This window comes from Leucoraja erinacea, chromosome 5 (genome assembly GCF_028641065.1).
Source record: "Leucoraja erinacea ecotype New England chromosome 5, Leri_hhj_1, whole genome shotgun sequence".
Classification (NCBI taxonomy): domain Eukaryota; kingdom Metazoa; phylum Chordata; class Chondrichthyes; order Rajiformes; family Rajidae; genus Leucoraja; species Leucoraja erinaceus.
Window position 1 is genome coordinate 71,289,835 of NC_073381.1, and position 26,657 is coordinate 71,316,491.

General features: G+C 42.7%; 1 protein-coding gene across 14 annotated transcripts in view; it reads left to right on the top strand.

Moving 5' to 3' along the window:
• Positions 1-26,657, top strand: part of snap91a (synaptosome associated protein 91a) — a 140,430-nt gene that overhangs the window by 75,798 nt on the left and 37,975 nt on the right. For 4 of the 14 annotated variants that reach the window (XM_055635888.1, XM_055635885.1, XM_055635897.1 and 1 more), the window contains 4 exons: positions 73-234; positions 20,079-20,198; positions 25,963-26,250; positions 26,473-26,553. The exons of 2 other annotated variants lie outside the window; for them this stretch is intronic. In XM_055635888.1, coding sequence (XP_055491863.1) covers positions 73-234; positions 20,079-20,198; positions 25,963-26,250; positions 26,473-26,553 — 651 coding nt within the window. The remainder of the gene's footprint in view (positions 1-72; positions 235-20,078; positions 20,199-25,962; positions 26,251-26,472; positions 26,554-26,657) is intronic. 8 more of the 14 variants (XM_055635894.1, XM_055635895.1, XM_055635898.1 and 5 more) reach the window with 6 other exon arrangements.

Consider the following 26,657-nt stretch of genomic DNA (forward strand, 5'->3'; position numbering starts at 1 on the left):
ACAATGGCTTCGAGAGGGTTTTACATATTTTTCTTCCCCTTCCATCACCTTTCCTTGATGCTTGCAATGCAGATTCTTTGGCTTCTCCAGCCCTTCCAAATGCCCCTGAGGCACAACCACCTGACCCATTTGCAGCAGAGACTTCCTTGAAAACTTCTTCTCCTACAACAGTAGATGCTGCCACCCCTACTGCTGCTGCCTCAGCAACAACCACTGATATGGATCTTTTTGGAGGTTAGTTTAGGTGTTCTAGCACCTATCGGCACCAAAACTGGTGCCTGCAAGAACGGATAGATAATATTTTCACCATTTTGTCTATGCTTGACTATAGCTGAGAGGTGGGTGGTGGGCGTGCAGGGATATTATCTTCCTTTATACAGATAGGCCAAGGAAACTGGAGAATTGGGTTGCGTTGATCTTGGTATTTGTTAACATTTACTTGATGCAAAGTGATAATATATTAAATCAATGTAATGACTATAGATTTTTGATACCAGTCAGCATTTTGATCCATATATTGGTTGCCAAATGGAAGATGTATTTCAAAAGATTATAGTTTATGACTTGTAGACACAAAATGCTGGAGTAACTCGGGGTCAGGCAGCATCTCTGGAGAGAAGGAATGGGTTTACAGCTTGATCTTGATACATGCACTGAAAGAGCATTGAGGGAAATCTAATTGGCAGAGTGACAGCCTAATCATTTTAGTACATAATACAATATCCAAATAGTGAAATAAGAGCACTGAACTAATCTCGCAGCACAAGTGAAGATGAAAACTGAGTTGATGCTTCGTGTTCACTGGGAGTAAACACACATCTTGTTGGTTATTGTGTGAGGTAGCACAACCAAGCCTAGACGTCTCAGGTATTTTCACATGTACACTTCCTGTAAAAATTTCAAAGAAATAAGTGACGTTGGTTCTTGTTCCCTTACACAGGTACTTTGAGGTCATACAGCCCTAATCACAGATTCTTCTGAATTTCCAAGCTTGTGTAAGCTTATAATGCAAGTTAATTCCAATTGGCACATTAAAGAGTCTTCCTATAAGCTTGCCAATATGTAAGGTGTCATTTTAATAGACTGGATTATAAGAGTGTAAAGAGATCTTACTGTAATTAAAGGTACACAAAATTGCTGGAGAAACTCAGCGGGTGCAGCAGCATCTATGGAGCGAAGGAAATAGGCGACGTTTTGGGCCGAAACCCTTCTTCAGACTGATGGGGGATGGGGGGGAGAAGGAATGGAAAAGGGGAGGGGGAGGAGCTCGAGGGAGGGTGGGAGGAGACAGCTAGAGGGTAAAGGAAGGGGAGGAGACAGCAAGGGCTAGTAAAATTGGGAGAATTCAATGTTAATGCCATCCGGACGCAAGGTCCCCAGGCGGAATATGAGGTGCTGTTCCTCCAATTTCCGCTGTTGCTCACTCTGGCAATCTTACTCTTACTGTAATTATATTGGTGTTGGCAAGTTGATATCGGAGCTTAGTTTGGTTTTTGGTCTTGTTTTCTAAGACAGAATACATTTACCATGGAGAGAGTGGTATGAAACTTCACTAAAATGATTCTAGTGAAAAAGGACTTGTTGCACTAGAAGAAATTGGGTAGACCAACCTTGTTGTCTAGACTTTTAAAGAATAATGATGAGTAAAATATTAAGGACTGTAACAAAGTACATATATGAACAGTATTTCCTCAAGAGCATAGCAATGTAATCTAAAATGACTGAGAAATAAGTCTGAGAAATATCTTCATGTAGACTTTCTGAAACTTTAAAATTCCCTTTTCATAGAGCTGTCAATGATTGTATTCTGAACATATTGGCAGTTTTTAATCGGCTGTATCATATTGAATGGACAATGAAGTGAATAGCCAATTCATTTTTGTTGACTGAATTTTCTAACTTGTATCATGCTAGAATTATTAGTATATATGTAGATCAGGCTACATTTTGAATAGTGTGAGCAATTTTGAGCACCATATCTGAGGAAGGATGTGCTGGCTCTGAAGAGGGTCCAGAGGAGGTTTACAAGAATGATTCCAGGAATGAGTAGGTTAACATATGATGAGTGTTTAATGGCACTGGGCCTATATTTGCTGGAGTTTAGAATGGGAGGGAGAAACTGAAGGGAATCCACATAGGTCAGGAAATAGTGTTAGGTAAACTGTTGGAACTGAAGGCAGATAAATCCCCAGAGCCAGATGGTCTGCATCCAAGAGTACTCCAGGAGGTGGCCCTAGAAATTGTGGATGCATTGGTGATCATTTTCCAATGTTCTATAGACTCTGGATCAGTTCCAGTGGCCTGGAGGGTAGAGAACGTAACTCCACTTTTTAAGAAAGGAGCGAGAGAGAAAAGGGGGAATTATAGACCAGTTAGCCTTACATCGATATTGGGGGAAGATGCTTGAGTCGCTTATTAAAGATGAAATGACAGCGTATTTGAAAAGCAGTGACAGGATCAGTCAAAGTCAGCATGGATTTATGAAGGGGAAATTATGCTTGATTAATCTACTGGAATTTATTGTGGATGTAACAAGTAGAATGGATAAGGGAGAGCCAGTGGATGTGGTGTATCTAGACATTCAAAAAACCTTTGACAAGGTTCTACATGGGAGATTAGTGGGCAAAATTAGAGCACATGCTGTTGTGGGTAGGGTATTGACATGGATAGAGAACTAGATGGCAGACAGGAAGCAAAGAGTAGCAATTAACGGGTCCTTAGAATGGCAGGCAGTGACTAGTGGGGTGCCGCAAGGCACGGTGCTGGGATCTCAGTTATTTATAATAGTAAGATTAAATGAGAACTTACCAGTTTGAAGTTTGATCTGTATTTTATGAGCAGTTATGAGGGATTACGTGAAGAAGACCCCGTCCAGGCGCACGTGCGTCAATCTTCAAAGAAGCGGTGTGAAATCACAGATGATAATTTACCAAAGCATAATAGTAAGCTATGTGAGACAAACATAACTTGCAGCTGATCTTTATGAGGGTGGGAGCGGAGGGCACGTAGTCCCTCATCGTAACTCCTCATAAAATAAAGATCAAACTTCAAACTGGTAAGTTCTCGTTTAATCTTACTATTTTACTTCGGAGTCACGTGAGTGACTACGTGAAGATTTCAAAGCTCTGTGATTTCATGCCGTAGATTCAAATCCAGGCGTCTCACTGCATTGATTGACTCTAAATGAGTGAAAACAATCAATAATATACAACCATAACATTAATGTAATCAGTTAATTTTTTATTTATCATAACAAAAATAATTTTTTATTTATCATAACAAAAATTTCTGTCCCCTTTATATCGCAGAGGAACATTTAATACTGAATCCAAAACAGCACCACCAAATGCCCCAGGGTCTGCTATTTCTTTATGTTAATACTTGTGATACTTGGCCATCCTGCGGCCACGAGGATATGGTCTATTGGAACGTCCAAATCCTTGGCCGCCGATGTTGCTGCTGCCCTGGTGGAATGAGATTTAAATTTGTCAGTATCAATCCCTGCATTAACCAGCACCTGCTTCAGCCACCTCAAGATAGTCTGTACTGACACTTTCTAATGTGGATTTTTATGGCTGATAAACAATGCTGATTCTGCACCTCTTAAGTGGTCTCAATGTAACATCTTAAATGTGCCACTATGTCTTGGATCCGTAGGATATGCTGCAAAGACCAATTTACACCCCGTGACTCCTGGTCTGCTCTGTTTGAGTAAATCATAGACATAGAATGTAATTGCATCTGCTGTCATTACCATTCTATCTATACGTAATTTATGTAATGTCTGTACTCTTTGTGCTGAAACTAATGCCATTAGCATGACTACCTTCATGGTAATTTTGTCTAAAGACAAAGCTGAAACGGGACTCCATTCCCAAAGTAACATCAGCACATCCCTCACATTCCAGATTTCTGTATATCTGGGTCTAGGAGGCTTGGAATTGAAAATTCCCTTCATGTACCTACAGACCAAAGGGTGTGATCCTAGAATCTGTTGTTCTGATGCTCTCCATAAGTATGCAGAGAGGGCACTCCTTGCAGTATTGATCGCACTATAACTTAAATTGAAATCAAAATAGAGTGTTGACAGAAACTCTAAAACATCTGAGATGCCTGCAGTGTGGTATGAAATATTCTGCCTTGAGCAAAACACCTCCCATTTCTTTATGTAAGAAATGTACTGCTTCTGGGTACTATCCCTCCCGGCTGCTGCAATTACATCCATAGTGCGATCTGATAGTCCTCTTCTGAGATAGAGCCTTTTTAGAATCTGCAAATCAATAAATCAATACGATCATGTAAAGGATGAAAATCACCAGATACAGGGTGCACAAGTAGGTTTTCTTGTCTTGGAATACCCATAAGAGGTTTTGTGACCATTTTTAGCACTAGTGGGTACCATGGTTGTGTAGGCCAATCTGGGACCACCAACACTCCTGAAGCAGAATCCTGCTTGATCTTTTGTAGACACCTACTAATGAGACAAAAGGGAGGAAATGCATATAAAAACATTCCACCCCAATTTAGCGAGAATGCATCCACCGCTGTTGCACCTGGATCTGGCTGCCATGAAACATATTTAGGCAATTGGTGGTTCAGTCTAGATGCAAACAAGTCAATTTCTGGCATTCCAAATTTTGCAACCATTTTATTAAAAATGTCACGATTTAACATCCATTCCGTATTGTCATTAAATTTTCGTGACCTGGTATCTGCAATTATATTGAATCTACCTGGTAGGTGGGTTGCCGAAAGCCAAATGTTTCGAATAATACACCATTGCCAGATAACGTTTGCCAATCTATCACAAGATTCGGACTTGATTCCACCCATGTGATTGACATATGCTACAGCCGTAGTGTTGTCAATCTGAATCTGCACATGCAGATTTTGCACATTAGAGCAATAAGCTTTAAGACCATAAAATGTACCTAACAATTCTAGGTAATTGATTCCATGTGCTTCGAGCAAAGGTACCTCTTCCACATTCCATCTACCTCCACAGCTGGTAATGGTATCAGTAGCGCCCCAACCTAGCGTACTTGCATCAGTCTGTAGAATGATAGCAGGTGTTTCAACCAGAATTTTCCTGGAAGCATATGAGACACTCTTAATCTACCATTGTATATCCGCAATTGTTGCTACTGGTAATTGCATGGGCCTATCAAAATGCCCCGAATGTCTCTTCAATGCCTGTACCTTTGCTCGCTGCAGTTGCTGATAATGCAGTGGACCGAACTGCACAGCTGGAAATGAAGCGATTAGTTTGCCAAGTAAGCTCGCCACTTGCCTAATTGATGGTTGATGCTCTGTAATGAGTTTGCTACAACCCTCAATTAACTGCAGCTTTTTATCCTTGGGTAAAGTCACTATCATGTGTTCTGAATTAATAGTGAACCCCAAGTAATCAATTGTTTTATTTGGAGACAACATAGATTTATCTGGATGTATTACAAAACCCAGCCTCTCAAATGTGAGCTTGACTTCTGACACTGATGCTTCTGTTGTAGCTCGAGTTTCACCCACAATTAAAATATCATCCAAATAATAATAATAATAATAATACATTTTATTTATGGGCGCCTTTCAAGAGTCTCAAGGACACCTTACAAAAATTTAGCAGGTAGAGGAAAAACATGTAAGGGGAATGAAATAAATAGTAGAAACATGAATAGTACACAAAGTAAAGATAGAATTCAATACAAAACACAATATGAGGCAATTAATGCACAGATGAAAATAGAGTGGGACGTGGGCTAAGGATACGCAGAGGTGAAGAGATGGGTCTTGAGGCGGGACTGGAAGATGGTGAGGGACACAGAATTGCGGATCAGTTGGGGGAGGGAGTTCCAGAGCCTGGGAGCTGCCCTGGAGAAGGCTCTGTCCCCAAAACTGCGGAGATTGGACTTGTGGATGGAGAGGAGACCAGCTGATGTGGATCTGAGGGACCGTGAGGGTTGGTAGGGGGAGAGGAGGTCAGTGAGATATGGGGGGGCCAGATGGTGGAGGGCTTTGTAGGTGAGGATCAGGTTTTTGTAGTTGATCCGGTGGGAGATGGGAAGCCAGTGAAGTTGTTTGAGGACTGGAGTGATGTGATGCCAGGATTTGGTGTGTGTAATGAGTCGGTCGGCTGCGTTCTGGACCAGTTGGAATCGGTTGATGTAGGTGGAGCTGATGCCAAGGAGAAGTGAGTTGCAGTAGTCCAGTCGGGAGGAGATGAAGGCATGGATGAGTCTTTCAGCAGCGGGAGGTGTGAGAGAGGGTCTGAGTTTGGCGATGTTGCGGAGATGAAAGAAGGAGGTTTTAATGACATGGCGGATGTGAGGCTCAAGGGAGAGGGTGGAATCAAAGATACAATACAATACAACGGTTTATTTGTCACATTGCACAAAAAGTGCAAGTGAAATGATACGTCAGCAGCGATACAATGATAAAGGGCACACACAAAAACACAATACATTTTTAACATAAACATCCACCACAGCATTCATCACTGTGGTGGAAGGCACACAATTTGGCCAGTCCTCCTCCATTTCCCCCCGTGGTCGGGACCTCAACCCTCCGCAGCCGTTGCTGCGGGCGTCCAGATGGTAAAAGGACAAGGTACAAGTCCAGGTAAGTCCAGAGTCGGCTCCTCCCCACCGGAGACCACGGCTTTTAGTTGGTGTAGGCCGCAGGCCGGCGGCCGAAGATTTAAAGTTCCCTCCACGTCGCAGCCGTAAGCACCGCAGTCTGCAGGGCCGGCGGTCGAAGCTCCCCTCCGGGGTGATGTTAAGTCCATACCGGACCCGCGGTAGAAGATGGCCGCGGGCCGGCGGTGGAAGCTTCTTCTTCCCCCCGGGTCCCCCACGAGGGATCCCGGGCTGTAGACGCCGCGCCAGCTGGAGCTGTGCAGACCGCGGCTTCAGGCTGCCGTCTGCTGCGGGCCAACGGAACGGAGCGCTCCCCTCCAGCGAGCCCCAGCTCCGTGCTGACAGTCCACGCTGCACCCGCCGCCGGAGCCCCGAGCCCCGGGCGCGTCTCTGGGAAAGGCCGCGCCGATCCTCGCTGTTAGGCCACGGGGGAGGCGACCTGGAAAAAGTTGCCTCTCCATGGAGGAGGCGGCCGAAACGGTTTCCCCCTTACCCCCCCACACCACCCCCCCCCCCCCCCACACAAAACACACTAAGAAACACTAAAAACAGACTTTAAGACATACTAAAAAAATAAAAAAAGTTGAAAAAGACTAACACGCTGCTGACAGGGCTGCTGCCAGTGCAGCGCCCCCACCGGTATGATCACGCCAAGGTTGCGGAGATGAGGAGACGGTGGTGCAGTCGATGGTGAGAGTGGGGTTATTGATTTTGCTGAGTGTGGCTTTGGAGCCTATGAGGAGGAATTCTGTCTTATCGCTGTTGGCTGTGGAGGCAAAGTCAGTGGATATATTTAAGGCAAAGATGGATACTGTTGTTTCTTGATTAGTATGGATGTCAGAGGTTATGGGGGAGAAGGCAGGTGGATTTGGAAAGATTGGGCTTATCCTTCTAGATTCCAGAGTATACAGGAAGGGATCTTATAGAAACATGTAAAATTATAAAAGGACTGGACAAACTAGATGCAGGAAAAATGTTCACAATGTTGGGGGAGTCCAGAACCAGGGGCCACAGTCTAAGAATAAAGGGGAGGCCATTTAAAATTGAGATGAGAGAAAACTTCTTCACCCAGATAATTGTGAATTTATGGAGTTCTCTGCCACAGAAGGCAGTGGAGGCCAATTCACTGGATGGATTTAAAAGAGAGCCTTCTGTGACAGAGAGCTATTGGGGCTAGCGGAATCAAGGGGTATGGGGAGAAGGCAGGCACGGGTTACTGATTGTGGATGATCAACCATGATCACACTGAAAGGTGGTGCTGGCTCGAAGGACCGAATGGCCTCCTCCTGCACCTATTTCCTGTGTTTCTATGTTTTTAATGGGGTTAGGAGAGATAGATCAGCCATGATTGAATGGCGAAGTAGACTTGATAAGCCGAATGGTCTAATTCTACTCTTCTCACTTATGATCTTTTGATTAACATTAGTACATTTATAAAACTAGAACTCTGTTGTAGTTTGATAATTGCAGTTGATTCTTTCCCAAGTAAGTCCAGATTCCTATTGAGTTCAATAGCTTGCCCAAAAGAATGATTATATTTGTGCTTAATGACATTTCATTCCATTCTTGTACAGACTAAATATCTGGAAATGTCATCCAATGATAACCAATGCAAGTGGGACCAAATTTTTCTCAACATGTCAATATCATGCCACATTTTATGATGGCTTAATTAAGTGCTTTTTGTGGAAAAAATACATGCAGTGAAATACATACTATAAAAATGGATTGTCAATCTTTACAGCAGTCCTGACCTAGGTTAAAACCAACGTATTTGCAGTTTTATTCTTAAATCTGCAAAGCTATCACTACATCAAAAATAAAACCATGGCTCAAATTGAATTGTAAGCTGAAAAAGTAAGAAATTCTCGTGTTCTGTCAATGGTGTTGCAATAATATTACTCTTAATACATAGCATACCAATTATTGCCATACAAGTACGTGGCAAATGAAACTTACTCTGTGCTTTACTGAATATGCATGTGCATGGGATTATGTGCTACAGTTTGAGCACACGCTAATCATAATTTGGCTCTATCCATTCAATTAACACTCTTGATCAGCTGGTGCGGTCAGGTTCTACATCCCAACATGCTGAATGGAACTCTTGAGGAACAGCTTCTTTCCGGCGGCTGTCACTCTACTAAACAACGTACCTCGGTGACTGCCAATCACCACCCCCCCCGGACACTTATTATTTTTTTTATTCAAATCGTTTGCTATGTCGCTCTTCAAGGGAGATGCTAAATGCATTTTGTTGTCTCTGTACTGTACACTGACAATGACAATTAAAATTGAATCTGAATCTGAATCTGAATCTTGAGATCAAAATTGACACAGGGCCAAAGGTGATGAAAGCATGATTCTTGAGATTTCTTATATGCATCTTTGCTTGATAAGAGACCACAGTATCAAACCAGAAACTTAGAGCTAGCTGATACCATGATTGTCAGTAATGGAATGCAGTGAGTTTAGGAAACCAATTGGCCAGAAATGGAATTATGCAGTTGTCAGTGTGTGGGTATGGTTGTAACATTTGAACGGATTACAAAGATGAGGAACACCAAGGACGTGGAGGGATTTGAATGTGTTCACTGCCTTAAGATAAAGCCATTGGTGGGTTCGGAGCCAATCTAGTCATGGTTGAAGGCTTGGTACAAGTTTAGGTAATGGTGTGACGTGGCGATAAGCCTGATATGAAGGTGAGGAGCCGGGTATTTCGGGAGGAATTTTATTAGTTGTTCTCTTGTCCAGTCGGGTCTGCAAGAGAGCGATTGCACCTAAACCCTTGCCCTTTATATTTGTAGCTAAGGGCTGCCCCCAGATTAGTCCATTCCCATGCCAAGGGGTTCGATGGAATGGCCCGACCCTTGGGAGCCGCCACAGGACACCCCCCCCCCCCCCAGAACAGGAGGCACAAAAAACATCAGTGGGCGTACAATCCGACCGCACCAGCTGGTCAATGTCTAAATGAGCCGACGTTAACCGGTCAATCGACACGGCCTCCAGGGCGCAGCTGTCACTCCCTCCACAGCTGCCCTGCCCAACCGGAGGAAATCGGGCGCTGCCCGAGTGATGGCCAGCGCGCGGAAGTCATCCACAGCGCCATTCACAGCGAGCCTGCCGAGTGCCCGGGGGTCGGCAAACGAGGCGTCGGTGAGCTGCAGGCGGATGTCAGCCGGCAGCAGATGCAGGTAAATATACTCAAACATGAGGCATGGCATGTGCCCATCCAGGAGCACGACCATCTTATTAAGGTGGCTTGATGGCCGCCGGTCGCCAAGGCCTTCTATATGAAGGAGCCTGGCAGCCCATTCCATCCGGCTGAGCCCATAAACCTGGAGCAGGAGCTCCTTAAGGCCGAGGTATTTCTTGGCGTCCGGGGAGTCTTCGAGGAACTGAGTGACTTCTCCGGCCGTGTCCCCTCTGGCTTTTGACTCCATTATGACACCAACGGAGCGTCAGGGGCACCAATGTGGTGCGGCGATAAGCCCGAAATGAATACGAGGAATATATGGTAGATGTCATGAGTCTCAGGGGTACTTTCAAAGAAACAGCAAGTTGCTGCAGTTTATGTTGCAAATACAGTGCCCTCCATAATGTTTAGGAAAAAGACCCATCATTTATTTATTTGCTTCTGTACTCCACAAATTGAGATTTGTAATAGAAAAAAATTATATGTGGTTAAAGTGCACATTGTCAGATTTTAATAAAGGCCAATTTTATACATTTGGTTTCACCATGGAGAAATTACAGCATGTCGTCGTCCCCATTTCAGGGCACCATAATGTTTGGGACACAGCAATGCCATGTAAATGAAAGTAGTCATATTTAGTATTTTGTTGCATATCCTTTGCATGCAATGACTGCTTGAAGTCTGCGATTCATGGACATCACAAATTGCTGGATGTCTTCGGTGATGCTCTGCCAGGCCTGTATTGCAGCCATCTTTAGCTTATGCTTTTTTGGGGGGAGAGTCCCCTTCAGTTTTTTCTTCTGCACATAAAAGGCATGCTCAATTGGGTTCAGATCGGATGATTGACGGCCACTCAAGATTTAACCATTTTTTAGCTTTGAAAAACTCCTTTGTTGCTTTAGCAGTATGTTTGCGATCGTTGTCTTGCTATGGAATGAACCGCCGTTCAATGAGTTTTGAGGCATTTGTTTGGGCTTGTGCAGACAGGATGTGTCTATACACTTCAGAATTCATTATGCTACTACCATCAGCAGTTGTATCATCAATGAAGATAAGTGAGCCAGTACCTTCAGCAGCCATACATGCCCAGGCCGTAACACCCCCACCACCGTGTTTCACAGATGAGGTGGTATGCTTTGGATCTTGGCCAGTTCCTTCTCTCCTCCATACTTTGCTCTTGCCATCACGCTGATATAAGTTAATCTTTGTCTTATCTGTCCACAAGAACTTTTTCCAGAACTGTGGTTGCTCTTTTAAGTACATCTTAGCAAACTGTAACCTGGCCATCCTATTTTTGCGGCTAACCAGTGGTTTGTATCTTGCACTGTAGCCTCTGTATTTCTGTTCATGAAATCTTCTGCGGACAGTGGTCATTGACAAATCCACACCTGACTCCTGAAGAGTGTTTTTGATCTGTGAGACAAGTGTTTAGGGGTTTTTCTTTATTATAGAGAGAATACTTCTGTCATCAGCTGTGGATGTCTTCCTTGGCCTGTCAGTCCCTTTGTGATTAGTAAGCTCACCAGTGCTCTCTTTCTTCTTAATGACGTTTCAAACAGTTGATTTTGGTAAGCCTAAAGTTTGGCTGATGTCTCTAACAGTTTTATTCTTCTTTCTCAGCCTCATAATGGCTTCTTTGACTCATTGGCACGACTTTGGTCCTCATGTTGATAAACAGCAATAAAAGTTTCCAAAGGTGATGGAGAGACTGGAGGAAAGAATAGATGCTGAGAGCTCTCTTGTACCTGCATTAAGGAGGCTGTGAAGCCATGTGTCCCAAACATTCTGGTGCCCTGAAATGGGGGGACTATCTATAAACACACTGACATTTTTACGTGTATAAAATGTATAAAAATGACAATGTGCACTTTAACTACATGTTTTTTTTTCTATTACAAATCTCAAATTGTGGAATACAGAGGCAAATAAATAAATGATGGGTCTTTGCCCCAAACATTATGGAGGACAGTGTAGGAGAAAGAGTTGGGGGAATCAGAACATGAGTTATTCTATGCAGGAGACCCAGATTTTATTTTATATCCGTAACTAGTATTTGTAGTTCAACACAGTGGTGACACGCACTGAATATTGATGGTGTAAGATTTTACAATAGTATTAATATTAGTTATCAATAAATGGTTGTTAAACACTCCTCAATGTTTATTATATGGAACCTGTGTGGCACAAATGTGTACCACTTGTTTAATTGTGTCTTTATTGTTGTGGTGTTTAATTTAGCTACCAATTCCTTAATTGAGAAGTTATGAATGAAACAATCCCGGAAGGAAGATGTTTGAGCCTTGAATGCTACCCGATCTATAAATGCAGTTATATTCTGGGGCTGACGAGATTTGATTCAATTAACCACTACCAAGACAACTCCAGGCTATGGAAAGATTTTCCCCTCTATTCCCAGTGACCAGTTTTACCAAAGCTCCTTGCTGCCACATTGGATCAAGTGTTTCCTTGATCTCTAGGATACTTAGCCTGCCTTGCCTCGTGGAATTTGGCTCTTGTTGCAATGTGGTCTGAAACTTTAATTGCGTACATTTTCACCTGTTATTTTTTAATATCACAAAATTGGCTGAAGATTGTTGTTGATGTTGGTACTTGCACTTGCGTCCACGTGCACTTGCGACCAAATAAGTGTTCAGATTTTATTTTGATCATTGTTTGCAACTGCCACTTTGCCATTGTTCATGGTGGGAAATTTATTGATTTTTATGGTTAAATCGTTCACACCTTACAAATGGATATGCTAAGTCTACAGAGCTTTGATTTGATGTGGTGTTGGGATCACTTAGTTCAGTACAACATGACTTTTCAATAGATGTCGTATAATGATGAACTAAAGTTGATATTTGATGTTGATATTAGTTTAAATGGTAGTCGTGGTGGGATTGATTTGGTGAGGTTCAAGCAGATAGTTGTGGAGGAAACGGGTAAGGATTTAAAAGCTGCTGCTTGACACCTTTGGAGAGAGGATAATTGGATTTTGTTTGGTAATTTGCAATCACATGGCCATAAGAACTGCAGATGCTGGAATCATGCATAAACACGGTGCTGGATAACTCAGCGGGTCAGGGAGCATCTCTGAAGGACGTGGATAGGTGCTGTTTCGGGATGAGACCCTTCCAACTGTTGTAGTGGTGACAGAAAGCTGGAAAAGAGAAGGGGGAGGGGTGGAGACGATGCTTAGCAAGTGATAGTTTGTAGATCTGCTCTACTTATATATTAACCAATACTAACACACAAATGGTACACACCACTATTATCTATAATCTAGTCCGGGTTTTTATCATACCGGCACCATTCACAATAACGGCTCCTGACAAGCTGCCAGTCGTGATGCAGACACAGTGATGCCAACATGCTGTGTAACTTTATTATATGCCAATAAACCTGTTGGATCTTTACTTTGAGTATGTGTCAGTTGCTCTACATGGTGTCAGAGTTTCCGGACCCATTCCATGCCTAGTTTATCGGGTTTTATTTTGTTTTATTTCCCCAGTAATTTTTTCTCCCACTTTCATTATGGCTCACACGTTTAAGAAGCCCGACTCCCTGGTTTTCGATGCCGACCTTAGTGAACGTTGGCGAATTTTTGAAAGAGGTTTTAACGTCTATATTCGGGCTGCCCATCGTGGAGCGCCTCACGATCATATAGCTGCTGTGTTTCTCAATGTCGCGGGCTCAGAAGCTATTCAACGAGCTGAACGGTTCAACTATGCCCCGGCTGTATTGGATGACAACACTGTGGAGATCACCCCTGCAGAGTCTATGGACGATCCGGTTTGTTTAATCAACAAGTTCAGACAACTGTGTGAACTTCGGACTAATATGGTGATGGAACGCAACAAGTGTTTTCAAAGAAACCAGCTCCCTGGTGAGCCAGTCGAGGCTTACATAAGTACCATAAAGCACATTGTCAGTCGGTGCCGTTTCGGGGATCTGCACGACGAGCTTGTCCGCGACAGATTCTTGAGTGGCATCCAGAACGATAAAGTGAGAGTGAACTGTACGGGATGCTGATCTAACTCTCATCGGGGGAGAGAATGTCTGCCGTATTGCTGAAGTTACTGACTACTATTACTATTGCAGGGCCGGGTCCATATTCCTCGTACCATGTGAATGTTGCCAACCCGTTCTACCATGCTCAACGCCTGCCACCAGAAATGAAGCAGCCTGGCAGTTTTCTCGATAAATGTAATAATTGTGGTGTTCACACTCCATTGTCCGTGAGCAGTGCCCTGCCTACGGGGAAGTTTGCCACTACTGTAAACGAAAAAATCACTTTATTTGATGCTGTCGTGCCCGCAGAGATCGTACAGAACCCAAGCAGCAGTCAGTGCCCCAGCAAGATGGTTCCCACAGCATAATCGATCGAGACCAAGCTGTGTCGTCTCCCTGTGGGAAAGCTTCTGAACCTGACATTTCCAGTCTAAACATACATTCTCTGTCTGAAACTTCATGTAAACTTCACGATCCCGAGTTCATCTTTCGGATCAACAGCACTACTGCTGTGGCAAAAATTGACACTGGAGCTCGTTGTAATGTCATGTCCTTATCTGAGTTCTCCAAGGCCAGGGATGCAGAAGCTATTGTAAACACCAAAGCTTTGTTAATTCCCTTCGGAGGGGGAGAGGTTCACCCAGTTGGAAGGGTTGACCTGCAGTGCCACCTAGCAACACATGTGCACAAGCTGAATTTGTTCATTGTCCCAGGAAAAGTGACAACTTTACTTGGCATCAATGCCTGCCAGGACTTGGTAAGCTTTGGAGAAGAGGTGCACCAACTTTCCCCTGCCCAAGATACTACCGAACAGTTTCTCGCTCAGTACAAGGAACATTTTGACAGCAAACTACCCCACAAGTATTCTATTGTAACTGGCCCCAACGTACTGCCCGTTGTTCGAGCCCCTCATAGAATTCCGCCTGCCATGAGCGAAGGCATACAGAACGAACTTCAAAGAATGGAATCGCTGGGCATCATCGCTGCAGTTACCGACCCGTCGGACTGGGTCTCAACCATGGTAGTGGCTTCCAAGAAAAACATAGACAAAATACAAATCTGTATTAACCCCAGAGATTTGAATACTGCAATCAAGCGTCCGTATTGACCGATGCGCACAGTGGAAGAGGTTGCAGCACACTTGGGCAAAGCGACTGTGTTCTCCATTTTAGATGCCAAAAGCTCATTCTGGCAAATCCTGTTAGATCACAAATCGTCTGAACTGATCACATTTGGCACACCTTTTGGCCGCTACAAGTTTAGGTGAATGCCCTTCGTCATCAACTCTGCTAGTGAAGTTTTCCAGCGCACGATGGAACAGCTGTTTGCAGGTTACCCTTGTACTATTATTGTCGATGATATCCTCGTTACTGGCCGTGATATGTCCGAGCACGACGCCAATTTAAAGAAAGTACTGGATCGTGTCAACTACAGGCAGTGGTTTTCGCCTGTGAGAAATTCAAAGACTTTATTTTTGGAAAGACTGTGAATGTTGAAACGGACCACCAGCCCCTAATCGGCATATAGAACAAGCCGATCCATGCTGCTTCTGCCCAACTGCAGCGGATGATGATGCAGCTTCAAAGGTACGATGTTAAACTTGTTTACAAACCAGGCAAAGACATGCACCTAGCCAACACTTTATCCAGAGCCCCACGCAAGACCTGCGAGCAACAACTGTCAGACAACGACACGTACATTGTGATGTTGGTGTCCTACCTTCCCACTGAATGGCTGGACGACTTGGCTGCGCAGACAGCAGTCGATAACACCCTACAGTCCCTGTCCTCGATCATCCGGCATGGCTGGCCGGATAAGCAACACAGGGTACCAGTTGCTATTCGCCCGCTCTTCCTGCTCCGCGATGAGCTTGTGCTCCAGGACGGTGTGATTGTCAAGGGACACAAGCCCGTCATTCCAACTGCCTTACGGGACAAATACTTTGAGTCTGTCCACGGGGGACATCCCGGTATCGAGGCAACCATTCTTCGAGTTAAGAGCTTGTTTTTCTGGCCCGGAATGATCAAGTTCGTACAGGAGAAGGTGGAAACTTGCGCGATTTGCAACAACCTGGTGCCCCATCAACCCAAGCAGCCGCATCTTTCCCACCCAGTTCCTGCCTTGCCATGGTCCACATTGGCAACTGACATTTTCGAATGGCCTGGTAAGCAATACCTGGTTCTTGTTGGCTCGTACTCGGGCTGGTTTGAGATTGACCTGCTTCCCAGCTCCACTTCAGCGATAGTGGTTCAAAAGCTAGCGCGCCACTTTTCGGTTCACGGGGCACCCTCGAAACTCCTGCCTGACAACGGAAGCCAGTCCACCAGCCAGTGTTTCAAGAATTTTGCCCAACGATGGGATTTTCGTCACATTACCAGCAGTCCCGAGTTCCCTCAATCAAACGGGCTGGCCGAGCGGGCGGTCTGGAGCGCCAAACAGGTGATGGCAAGGTCACATTTGACAAAATCTGATGTTTTCTTGGACTTGCTCAACTTAAGAAACATTGCCCGCGACCCAGTGCTTGGGTCTTCTGCCCAACGTCACATGTCAAGGTAGACCTGTACTACGCTGCCCGTACCCAAGCAACAACTGCAGCCACAAGTTCACAAGCCATCGGTAATTAACGCATAGCTTCAGCACAAGCACGAGAAGGGGGTGCCATTGAGTATGGCAGCCTTGCCTGCAGCTGTTCGTCCTTTCATTCTTTTTTAAATTTTTTAGTCTGTCAAAGTTTTGTTGTGGAGATCTTTTAGACATTTAATGTGGGGGAAAGGGGGAAACAGTTTTTCCCAGTCACTACCTGGTCGAGGATGCCTCTGTCCTCCAAGCTGTATCCTCGCGTCCTACCATCTGGATTGGCGCAGCCTTTCCTGCTGGAGACCGGCCAGAGCTTCAGCTTCAGCAGCGGCGCAGCACTGAAGTACCATTGCGGAGCGGGCGATGCCTTACTAAGGTCGCCGTGTTGGAGCTCCGGAGTGCTGGGACTGCCGACTCTAACATTGTGGAGCTGTGGTTTGCGGAGCTTCCACCCGCGGGCGGCGCTGACTTTAACACCGCGGAGCCTGGGATCTTTCGTCGCGGATTTACGGGTAGAGCTCCACCCAGCTCGGCCTGTGGACTTCAGGAGCTGCGGTCTCCGGTAGGAAGCGGCCGATTCGGAACCAAACCGCTGAGAGTGTTCTTCCAACACCGGAGTTCCATCATCCGGGCGAGAGGGCCTGAACATCGGGCCACAGTAACAGCGACTGCTGAGACCTCAATAGGCTCTGACCACGAGTGAACAAATAAGATGACTGAAATTTCATTGCCTTCCCTCACAGTGGGAAACGTTGATTCTGCCATGTGGGGATGTTCATGTTAAATTCTATCGTGTGTTGTGTTCTTTTTTATTTGTATGGCTGTATGGCAACCCAAATCTCACTGTACCAATTGGTACAATGACAATAAATGTAAACTTGAACTTGAGATCCAGAAACAATCTTATGACAAAACATGCAGGCCACTCAAGCCTCTGGCGAGTGGTCAGGTTATACGACTTCAGGGCCACGGTTGCCTCGGTTTAGTCCGCAGCGCTGCACCGGAACCACTTTCGTACATGGTCGATTCAAATGGAGGGACCCACTTGCAAAACCGTCAGCACCTTCTACAAGTGAAGGAACCACAACCCATGATCCCATATCCAGATGTTCCAGGACTGTTTCACCGAATGACTGATACACTTTCTTCCCGGCCCGACGTCCGTCCATGGAGTCTGCGCCCATCATGTATCCTGCCTTCTCGTCACCACGTTCGATGCCCAGCTCCACCTCGCCCGTCTCACGGATCTCCGGTGTTCCAACAGCCCCCAGTCTCTCAGTTTTCGCCGGTGAAGGATGGAGATGCGAGTTTATACTGTACATGTGCAGGTCGTATTTGTAAACCTACCCCTAGATACGGGGTCTATGTTTAACCTGCTCCAGCGCTGAAGTAACTTTTTTTTACACACGCCAGTTAAACTTGATTAGTTGTACTTGCATATATATTCATAGTTACGTTATTTTCTTGAGGAAAGATGTAGATCTGCTCTCCTTATATGTTAATCAATACTAGCACACAAATGCTACACACCACTATTATCTATAAACCATTCCGTGATTTACATACCATGGATACTAACGGCTCCTGACACAAGCTGCCAGTCGTAATGCAGACACAGTGATGCCAACATGCTGTCTAACTTTATTATATGCCAATAAACCTGTTGGATCTTTACTTTGAGTATGTGTCAGTTGCTCTACATAGTTGTATACAGGTGAGTGGGGGGTTTTGATTGGCAGATGGGTCGACAAAGGCCAGAGTTGGCCAGGTGGACAGAGTTGGTTCATCTGTAAATTAGTGAGACAATGGTTGAGAACAAGCATGGTCAAGCATTTTGTGTCTACCTTCGATTTAAACCAGCATCTGCAGTTCTTTCCTACTGGTGGACTTTGGATATGTGTGGAAAAGAGAAACATCAGAGTTTATGACTTGGAGGTGGGAAATGTTGGTTTGCTGAGCTATGGATCTGCTTTGGCCTTGACAGCAGAGCAGGGAACCTTAATCTTAAAAACTGAAGTCACTGGGTTCCATGACAATAGTATACCATCCAATGCATAGCGTGCTTTAAGTTGTGTTTTGTCCTTTGCCAATGTCTAGATTGCAGCACTAAACATTGGCCAAAATTAGACACCATTCTGGAATGTAACCTTAAATTGTTACAACCACTGGAATTGTCCTAAATTTTGGATGCTTAGGAAACTAAAAAAAAAAAATTTATGGAGGTGATTGGGGTTTATTGTAGACCTTGGGGAGCTAAGAGCTGGAGAGGAAATACCTTAGAGATTTGTAACAATAGATGAGAACACTGGAGGTGATACTAGATTGAGTGCCAATATGTGTCAGTGAATCTGTTGGCAGTGGGTTAGTGCAACCTGTTGCACATTGGAATATGAACTGCGTAGATTGAAGTGAGTCTAGGCTAATAGGCACAGAACAGCCAAGAGAACATTGAAATAGTTAAACCTAAAGATAACAATGGTATGATTGAGGATTCCAACTGCAAATGAACCACTGAATTATTTGAAGAATGAGGAGAAAGATGCGATGGAGAGTACTGGGTGGAAAACTCAACACGGGGTCATAACATCAATTGCAATCGAAATCAGCTGCTAAAAATGGAGCTGATAGCAAATAGTGAAGTTGATAGATTTGATTTACCCTATGTTTAAGTGAAAAACCATTTTGCTTATTTGATCAGTGAAATAAACTGGTGAGTAAAATGGTCAAAATAGTTGGTGGTATGGTGGAGCTTAAATCTTCTCACGTTCCCATTGATCCTGGTAATTTGAATTATGTCTCAGAGGGCCAGTATGTCATGGTGAAATAGAGATTGAGTCAGGGAAAAAACCTTGAAGAACTTTGGGGACAATAATGCATGAGCAGGATGAGAAGCTACTAAGCTGTTGTCGCTATGACTCGCCAGATGTGCAGCTGATGTGGGTAGTGTGGTCAAATGTTGGAATTAATGATCATAGTATGTAGGATGCCATTTGCTTAGGATTCTTTCAGTACTTGGGACATTACTGCACTGAAACTTCCATGTTGGAAATTAACTTGAGTAATTTGGTGTCCATTCTCATTGGTTTTTTTATTTGAGAGTTAGGACATTTTCTAGAGCAATATGGCACTTTTGGTTATCACCTTTTGAATGTCTACAACTGCATAGTTGCACATAATTGTCATCCTTTTTTAAGTAAGCACGAATATAAAGTGGAATGTTTGGATTATTATTACTAGTTCCATCAACTAACCTACTTGAAGTTACTGGATTTCAAGGCTCTTAATCAAGGATCTTAATTGTATAAGCACCATCTAAAGGATAGCTCCATTCCCTGTTAGTTATTTTGATGTAATGTTATATCGATCTACGGATCTAAGTCACAAGCAAGCATAAGGATCCATTACATAAAATACGCATAATGGGGTATTTTTTTCTGTTTATCCTAATTGTCTTAAAGATAATGCCAAACCTTTCCAGGTGATTTCTTGTGTGATTTCTAAAAAAGGATCTCTAGTTTTTAATGTGTATGTACTGTAATGGGGATCTTTGATATGCCTTTAGCTTACAGACTTGTGACTTGTTTCTTGCTCTACATATCCCTGTCTTTTTTTTGCTTTTCCTTTCTTTTTCTGTTGTGAATGGTGTTGGTAATGCATCTTAGATGCATTTGCAGCTTCTCCTACTGAAGAGTCAACAACATCTGAAGGGGCAGGAGCAGCAGCAGCCCCTGTAACAACAGCAGCAGCAGCAGCAGCAGCGCTTGATGCATGTGCTGGAACTGGTGGGTCTCATTAGTTTACTTGCGGTTGTCAGTGAACTTGTGTAGGACTTTTTTTAAACGGCAAAGTTCTAAGACTTGTCAAAATTTTAGTTACTTCTTTTTCAATTAGTAAAAGCTATGTTGTGTTGTGCACTTCCTTAAAACATTTTCTTTAGTCTTTAGATCTAAAGATGCTTCCCTGAACTGTTTTCAGAAGTTCTTACGATGTTATTTTATCACATAAATTCATAAAACTATTTCACTTCACAGGTTTAAGAATAATATGAAATGTTTTTATATTCAAGACGCTATTATTTCCTGGACTGCTTTTTTCCCCCCAATTTCTCCTCTTTCCTCCCAATACATCAATATCCCCCCCCCACATCTCTAAAACTCCATTCACTTGTTTCCTGTCATGCATCCTCTTACAGCTAACTGGGAACTTAGTACAGTTTGAATACATACAATTTGGCAAGTGATCCACTAACTTGTTCTAACTGGTGAAAGCAACTCCTTTCAAATTTGAAGTGCACATTTCTATCAATGAACACAATCTTTGGGCATGCCACCATATTTAGTAAAAAGCTAAAAGTATATTAAGTTATGCATGTAGCCCTGAATTTTCGAGCTTCTAGTTTGCATCACTTTGACATGATGTTGACAAAACAGGAATGGCATAAATGTTCTTTTTTTTGGTCATAACAACATAACAACACAACACCATAAATGGTCATTTATGCCATCTCTGCAAGAAGTTCCTTGTTCTCAAGTTTAAGAGAACCGGTATAAATTAAGGCACCTTGCTTTCATCCCCTCTTTCCCACACTACCCATGCCATCCCATGAGTTTTAACAAGACTGCAGATTAGGATTATGAATCTCTCTATATCTAGTTAGGATACCTTGCACAATATAACTACTTGCTCTTTTCTGTGAGGTTGCTGAATTATTAGAGATGGAAATGTTCCCAGGTTTTCTTTCTCTCATTCAAACTTAAATCTAATTGTAATGACAATTAATTTGATTTAAAAAGACACAAAGTGCTGGAGTAACTCAGTGGGTCAGGTAACATCTCGGGAGAACATAGGTGACATTTTGGGTCGGGTCCCTACTTCGGTTAACTTGACTTGATAGTCAATTAAACCTAGACAGTTACCTAGCATTTCCTTATATGTTTATTGAATATATTCAACAACATTTCAGTTCCATTACTCATGTTGCATGAATTAAGAAGTGATATTTTACTTCCAGGTCCCAGTGTTGAGTCATTGCTCAGATAAACTTCTCACCATCTTAGGTATTTAAACACCGGAATAGTGATCTGGGGTAGGCTATTATTGGATGCAAAGTTCATTGGCAATTTGCCCAACCAGTTAAAGAAATGTCCTCTGAGATTAATTTACATTTATAAAGCATAGTTTACATTGGCATTGAATTTGCATTTGGTGTTATAGCATAGGAGATTCCTGATGATCTTGAAGCTCTCCATTCTGATTTAGCCATTGTTAGTGAGAACTTGCTGGTGTAAAATCTGGTTCAAAAGAAATTGTTAGCATCAGGTAGCTGAGGTTTCATCAGCTGATTGAGCAGCCAGTAATGTTAAAATTTGCTGCCATATAAATATTTAAGTAATATTATGCAGTGCTGAATATTGGTGTGCATATTTACAGTCCCTTTATTTCCATATAATATTTATCAAGGAATTATACTTGAATTTTAACACCAGGAATTACCCGAGTAGTAATTATGTCTTCAACACAAAGTCTTGCAATTTGTGCAACAATTATAAATTTTTTTAGATTTTTGCAGTAACAAAATGGGTGTGAATTTAAAACAATTCATTTCCTTTTACCATTTAAAAAAAAGCTGCAAACAATGGCCTTCTCTTTGGAAAAGGAAAATTAATCGCTACTTAATCACTCATAACTTGGAATTTACATATTGAATTGTGTGTTACTTTGTGTGTTAATTGTGTGCAAAGACTTGCAGTTCAGCAACTTTTTACCATTTGTTTTAAATTATGCTTTATTTTGTCATCCAACACTAGAGGGAGTTAATTAATAGGATCATAATTCATACTTGGTAACCAAGATATCACAAGGTTTTGGTTGCTGTAATTTACAGGCTATTTATGACATAATTTCCAATTTTAAATCAATAACTGTACTTACAAATTGGCTGCAAAACACAAATGACATGGTCATGAAAGCAACAAACCGTTTTAATATGCAGGGTTTTAGGTCAACTTTGCAAAGGTTACAGACGGTAAAAAGTCTGACATCAGTGATGACATAGTATTTTTTACAAAGGTAATTTATGTGATTTAAAAAAAACATGTAATTCCAAGGTTACACAAGAAGGGGTTAGTTAATGGGATATACAGGGGCTAGGAGTGTGGCCAGAAAGTAATTGGAAGGTGTCACATTGAGTCGGTTGGAATGCATGTGACAAGCAAGTTCAGGATTAATGCGATCATTTTGACTAAATTTAAGTTTTTGGGAAATGGCAGGGTACTGGGAAACACCTTAGAATAATCATGTCTGAAGATGATGGCCTTTTGGATAGCGGAAACTCAGGTGGATGTAAAGAAACTATGTTTAAATTGTTAATGGCCTTTGTGATAAGAAGATACTTGTTATTCACTGTTGGCAAACTGTTTCCTATTTGAAAAAGATGTAATCAATGAAGGAATATTTGGCAGATACCTTTGTCATGTATCCAGCTTGCTCTTCTTTAGGGTAGGTTTTTCCCCCCTCAGAAATCGTGCCTAAAATGGTTGAATTCAATCTATTTAATTTCCATCCAATGCAAGCAAATGTCCTATGTTCACATTAATATGCAAGTGATTGTAACGTGCACTTATAATTTATAATCCTAAAATACTTAATGTTTTCATGAACACCCACCCCAGGTGGATTCCCCCCCCCCCCCCCCATAAAATTCTCTAACCAACTGCTATCATTGTACATTCTAACCCACTTTTTACAGTTTGCCGCTGGCCTCCCCCTTTTTCCCTTTACACTGAAACCTACTCGTTCAAAATGCATTATTTCAGCTTAATGGTGTTCAACTTGTCCATCAGCATTTCTGTTATTGTCCCAAATTGAATTGAATTGGCCCATAATTAAATACATTTGATTAGCCAAGTATGTATGCATACAAGGAATTTGCCTTGGTGCTGTGCTTGCAAGTAACAACACATAGAAACATAGACATAGAAACATAGAAAATAGGTGCAGGCCATTCGGCCCTTCGAGCCTGCACCGCCATTCAATATGATCATGGCTGATCATCCAACTCAGCATCCTGTACCTTCCTTCTCTCCATAACCTCTGATCCCTTTAGCCACAAGTTTCACATCTAACTCCCTCTTAAATATAACCAATGAACTGGCCTCAACTACCTTCTGTGGCAGAGAGTTCCAGAGATTCACCACTCTCTGTGTGAAAAATGTTTTTCTCATCTCGGTCCTAAAGGATTTCCCCTTTATGCTTAAACTGTGACCCCTTGTCCTGGACTTCCCCAACATCGAGAACAATCTTCCTGCATCTAGCCTGTCCAACCCCTTAAGAATTTTGTAAGTTTCTATAAGATCCCCCCTCAATCTTCTAAATTCTAATGAGTACAAGCCAAGTCTATCCAGTCTTTCTTCATATGATAGTCCTGACATCCCAGGAATCAGTCTTGTGAACCTTCTCTGTACTTCCTCTATGGCAAGAATGTCTTTCTTCAGATTTGGAGACCAAAACTGTACACAATACTCCAGGTGTGGTCTCACCAATACCCTGTACAACTGCAGTAGAACCTCCCTGCTCCTATACTCAAATCCTTTTGCTATGAATGCTAACATACTATTCACTTTCTTCACTGCCTGCTGCACCTGCATGCCTACTTTCAATGACTGGTGTACCATGACACCCAGGTCTCGTTGCATCTCCCCTTTTCCTAATTGGCTAATAGAATCTAAATCCCTGCCCCGTGCACCAGTTCCTCGGCCACACATTGTTCCCGTATCTCCCTGTTCATGCTCTCGCCAGCACGAGGAACTGGAAGCAAACCGGAGATAACAACCTTGGAGGTCCTGCTTTTCAGCATTTTTCCGAGCTCTCTAAAGTCACGCTGCAGAATATTCATCCCCTTCTTTCTGACATCATTTGTGCCGATATGCACTACCACTTCCTTCGCCCTTGAGGATTTTCTGATATACAGTAGACAATTAAAAAAGTAATATAATGTAAACATGTGAAGAATTAACTGAAATAGCAGAGCAAAAGGAGGCTACAGACTTTTGGCTGTTGAGGACAGCTATTGCTCGTGGAAAATAGCTGTTTTTATGTCTGTGGCGGCTTTGACAGTCCGAGGTCGCCTTCCAGAGGGAAGTGCTTCAAAGAATTGTGGCCTGCATGAGAGGGGTCAGAGATGATCTTACCTGCTCGCTTCCTGGCCCTAGCAGTGTACAGTTTGTCGATGGGGGGAAGGTTGCAGCCAACAACCTTCTCTGCTGATCGAACGATGTGCTGCAGCCTTCGGATGTCATGCTTGGTGGCTGAGCCAAACCAGACCATGATGGAGAAGGTGAGGCCAGACTCTATGATGGCAGTATAAAACTGGATCATCATTGCCTGTGGCAGATTGTGTTTTTTAAGCTGCTGCAGGAAGTACATCCTCTGTTGGGCCTTTTTAGCGGTGGAGTCCCTATAGACCTTAAACGTACGAGCAGCTTTCAGTACGTATAGTACGAGCAGCTTTCAGTTTCACTGTACATGTATAGTGACAATAAATGGCATATCTATCTATCTAAATGGTAGCCTCTCATTTAAGGTTCCTGATGATGGTTCCAAGGAACTTAAATGACTCCGCAGATGTGACAGTGGTGTCGTTGATGGTGAATGGGGGGAGGGGTGGGGGGCGGCTCTCCTAAAGTCTACAATCAATTCCACTGTTTTAAGGGCATTGAGCTCCAGGTTGTTGCAATGGCACCAGGATGCCAACTGTGTCACTTACTGCTACAACACCTTAAGTTTGCATATAAGCCAGCTTCTTTTGTTACATATTTCTGAACTGAAAGAGTACCTATTTGGCACTTGAAATTTGGATGATAGAAATCAGATGAGGCCCATGTGTAAAGGTTTCCATCCATGATGTGCAAATGCCACATTTTAGACTGGTAAACTTTGAGCAGTCAAATTCCTCACCACTACACCATTACTTCTGCATGCAAGTGAAGTCTAAAGTTTAAATGTTAGTAAACAGGAGACCTACTCGCAATTCATACAATCTTTCCTTTAACAGTATCTTGCTAAAATTATCCTTTCATCTATTACATTGATAAGCTCATAACCGCTGAACCTGTTGCCGTCAATCATCTTTCAGACATTTGCAAATTTATATTTTAAAACTGAAAATGTAATTTCTTTTATAAAATGAGAAATTGCTTTGAACCTTTGTAAATTATAAAAAATTGTGTTCAAAGCTATTTAATCAGTAGTTTGTTGTGCACTTTTCTAATTTGCAATGGTGGTAGCATTTGTAATGGGATCATCTAGTTGGCTGTTAGGAGAATGTAAACAAATTTTTCTTTCTGTCAACTAACCCTTCCATAAATGCAACTTTTGGAATGATACAAAAGTATGTGACCAGGGTTAATGAAAATGTAAAAAGAAATGGTTTTATGGAGAAATAAACCAATCTACTGATGTGTAGATGTTAACCCTAGCATCTTGATTGTAAGCCCTAATTTTCCATCCTCTGACCCTCTTTCTTCCCACCTCTGTCCATTTCCAAAGACCCTTTTGCACCATCTGAAGGTAGTGCAGAGGCTGCTGCTGAACTGGACCTTTTTGCTATGAAGCCGTCTGAGGCCAGCGTTCCAACAACTACCCCCACCACTACCAGTGCAACTGCCAGTACAACTACCAGTGCCATTACCAGCACAACTGCTAGTGTGACTACGACTGAGACTGTTACTGTTACTGCGACTGCTACTGTTACTGCGACTGCTACTACTGCTACTACCACAACTACAGATACTCCTGTCACCACCACCACTGCACCTGTCCTTGATATTTTTGGTGGTAACTTTATTCTTTATCTTGGGATTTGTGAACTATGTCTGTGATAATTGAGCTAAATAAATTTTAATATTGAGTAACTAACTTTTTTTTTAAATAGTTTAACTTGTTGTCAGTGGTTAGCTTTAGTAATTGTTTTGTTTGATATTTTTTCAAGAAACAATTTAACTACATCAACTTTACATTGGGGGAGAGGGCATTAATGTATCTTGTCTTTATTCTTAGATTTTTTTGATTCTGGTCCTGAACTAAATGCATCCACAACTAAACCAGAAGCAGGTCCTAGTATAGACCTATTTGCATCAGGTACAAAACAGGAGAATATCCATTTCCCACCTGAAATTTCCAAGCTAAAAAAAAAAAAGATATTTTGTAATCTTTTGGAGCCTATTAAATTTACAAGTTATGTA